The sequence below is a fragment of the Sciurus vulgaris genome (assembly GCF_902686455.1).
Source record: "Sciurus vulgaris genome assembly, chromosome: 11".
Lineage (NCBI taxonomy): Eukaryota > Metazoa > Chordata > Mammalia > Rodentia > Sciuridae > Sciurus > Sciurus vulgaris.
The window spans coordinates 20,748,722-20,751,288 of NC_136472.1; the positions used below are offsets into that span (position 1 = coordinate 20,748,722).

The window sequence follows — 2,567 nt, forward strand, 5'->3', positions numbered from 1 at the left end:
AAACTAATTTTAGAGAAATAAATAAGATTGGTGGAAAGGGAAATAATAGTCCAGGATTCTAAGCAGATATAGATTTTTGATTTTACATCTTTTCCTTTAGGAGTCTTATTGAGAAAGTTGGTTCCTAAGCTAACAAAGTGGAGAGCTGGTCCTACTTTTTCTTCTAGTAGGCTCAGAGTCTCTGGTGCAATGCCTAGGTCTTTGAGCCACTTTGAGTTGACTTTTAAGTTGTTTATTATTTCTTCTTATTTGCATATTAAAAGTTTTTACTATTTCCAAGGACTTTCACGGTATGATAATATAAATAATACAGTCATCTCTATAATACTCTGACATTAGTACATTTCTCCTTGTTTATCATAAAATAATATTTTAATGTGAAGTCTTCCATGCATCAGACACATTTATAGACAATTTTTATAACATAGTAGTGTTGAACACTACCACTGTTTTATTCTAGATAAGAAAACTACAGTCCTGAGGAATACAGCTGCTTGCTTTGAATCAACAGTCAGTAAGTTATCAAGTAAGATTCCCACAGGAAGCAGAAGACTCATCACAGTAAACTGATCACTTTCATCCTCATTGGGCTACACTGAGCATCAACTCACTGCCAGTCCACCATGTCAAATTCTGCTGCTCCATTTTATTTTCATTCCTTATATATTTTTTCTTTCAAGAAGAATCATGGTACATGAAGTCAGAAACCAGAGCTCTGTGGCCACATTCATTCTATCAGGGTTCTCAGAATTCCCACACCTCCAGGCACCCCTCTTCCTGCTGTTCCTCAGCATCTACACAGTCACTCTGGTGGGGAATTTGGGCATAATTGTGATCATAAGGATCAATCCTAAGCTTCAAACACCCATGTACTTTTTCCTCAGCCACCTCTCATTTCTGGACATTTGCTACTCTAGTGTATTTACGCCCAAGCTGTTAGAGATCTTGGTTGTGGAAGACAGAAAGATCTCCTTCAATGGATGCATGACGCAGTTTTTCTTTGGCTGTGCATGTGTGATTACAGAAATGTTCATGTTGGCAGTGATGGCCTATGACCGGTTTGTGGCCGTGTGTAACCCCCTGCTCTACACAGTTGCTATGTCTCACAAACTCTGTGCCCTCCTGGTAGCTGGAACTTACATGTGGGGTGGCTTCTGCTCAGCGACACTCACCTATTCTCTAGTAAAACAGTTCTATTGTGGATCGAACATCATAAATCACTTTGGCTGTGAGTACTCTGCCATCCTCTCTTTGTCCTGCTCTGACCCCTCCTTCAGCCAGATGGCGTGTTTCATCATTTCCACATTCAATGAAGCATGTAGCCTCCTGATCATCATGGCCTCCTATGTCTTCATTGTTGCCACTGTCATCAGGATGCCTTCCAAGGGTGGCCTCCACAAAGCCTTCTCCACCTGTACCTCTCACCTGACTGCCATCAGCATCTTCCATGGGATTATCCTTCTTCTTTACTGCATGCCCCACTCCAAAAGCTCCTGGCTCCTGGTGAAAGTGGAAACTGTCCTTTTCACTGTCATGATCCCCATGCTGAATCCCCTGATCTACAGCCTCAGGAACAAAGATGTGAAAGAGACAGTCAAGAGGCTAATCCACACCAAACTGCATTCTTTCCACATAAAATTCAGATAAATATATGTTTTTGTATATCTTAACCATGAACAATTTTTAAAAAATGTGTTTCATGGTACTTAAGTTTCAACTGAATATATGGTTATATTTATATTCATCCATTAAAATCTACCTAAATGTTCAGAGTGCTTTCTAATTTTCTTGTTTCATTACAAATATGCTTCTTTTGTATATTTCTTCTGAAGAATTTCAGAAGATTATATGGTTCTAAACTTCCCCACTGGACACTACAGAATTCAGAATGAGGAGCTAGAAATCCGTATTTAGAATTCACATCTTGTGCTATGGCCAGTCTTTACCTTGTCCTTCATATGTAAGTGGTGAAAACAAAAATGAAAGCTGCCTGTATCAGATTCATACTGAAGTCCTCAGAACCCACTGTGTTGACTCAGAAAGTTCTGTAAAGAGTAACTTATGGTTTCACTTTAATGCTTTAAGTGCAATGATTAACTTTGGTTATTTATGAGAAATATTGACTGACTTTAGCAAGTAGGTCTTGAAAATATGAACCACTGTTCATATGTATCACCCATTTTCTAAGAATCAATGCAATATATTACAGTTCAATGAAATGTACTGGGTTAATGCTGATAGCAATAAAAATTTACACTTCTATCAATACTTGTATTCTATTTTGAGGGACATGACCCCGTAGTTAAGAAACTGTATCTTTGATCATACTTTCTCACAATAAACTCATATCTTAAGTACGTCTTTAACAGTAAATTGCCTTACATATTCACTCAGTTGCTTAAACAAATGAGTCAATGTTAATTATGTTCCCTTTTCTTCCTTGAACATCTGTAAATTACATTTGTATGTCTCCAAAATAGATCAATCTACTCATTTCCATTCTCTCTGATTCATCATTGTAATCAATTTGGATATTAATAATGCAACATTAATATGGTCATTTTATT

General features: G+C 37.4%; 1 protein-coding gene across 1 annotated transcript; it reads left to right on the top strand.

Moving 5' to 3' along the window:
- The first annotated feature begins 229 nt into the window (after positions 1-229).
- LOC306638913 (olfactory receptor 1165-like) lies at positions 230-1,879 on the top strand. The gene has a single exon (XM_079102368.1). It carries the CDS (start codon positions 688-690, stop codon positions 1,645-1,647), a length of 960 nt encoding a protein of 319 aa, XP_078958494.1. The 5' UTR covers positions 230-687; the 3' UTR covers positions 1,648-1,879.
- The last annotated feature ends 688 nt before the right edge of the window (positions 1,880-2,567 follow it).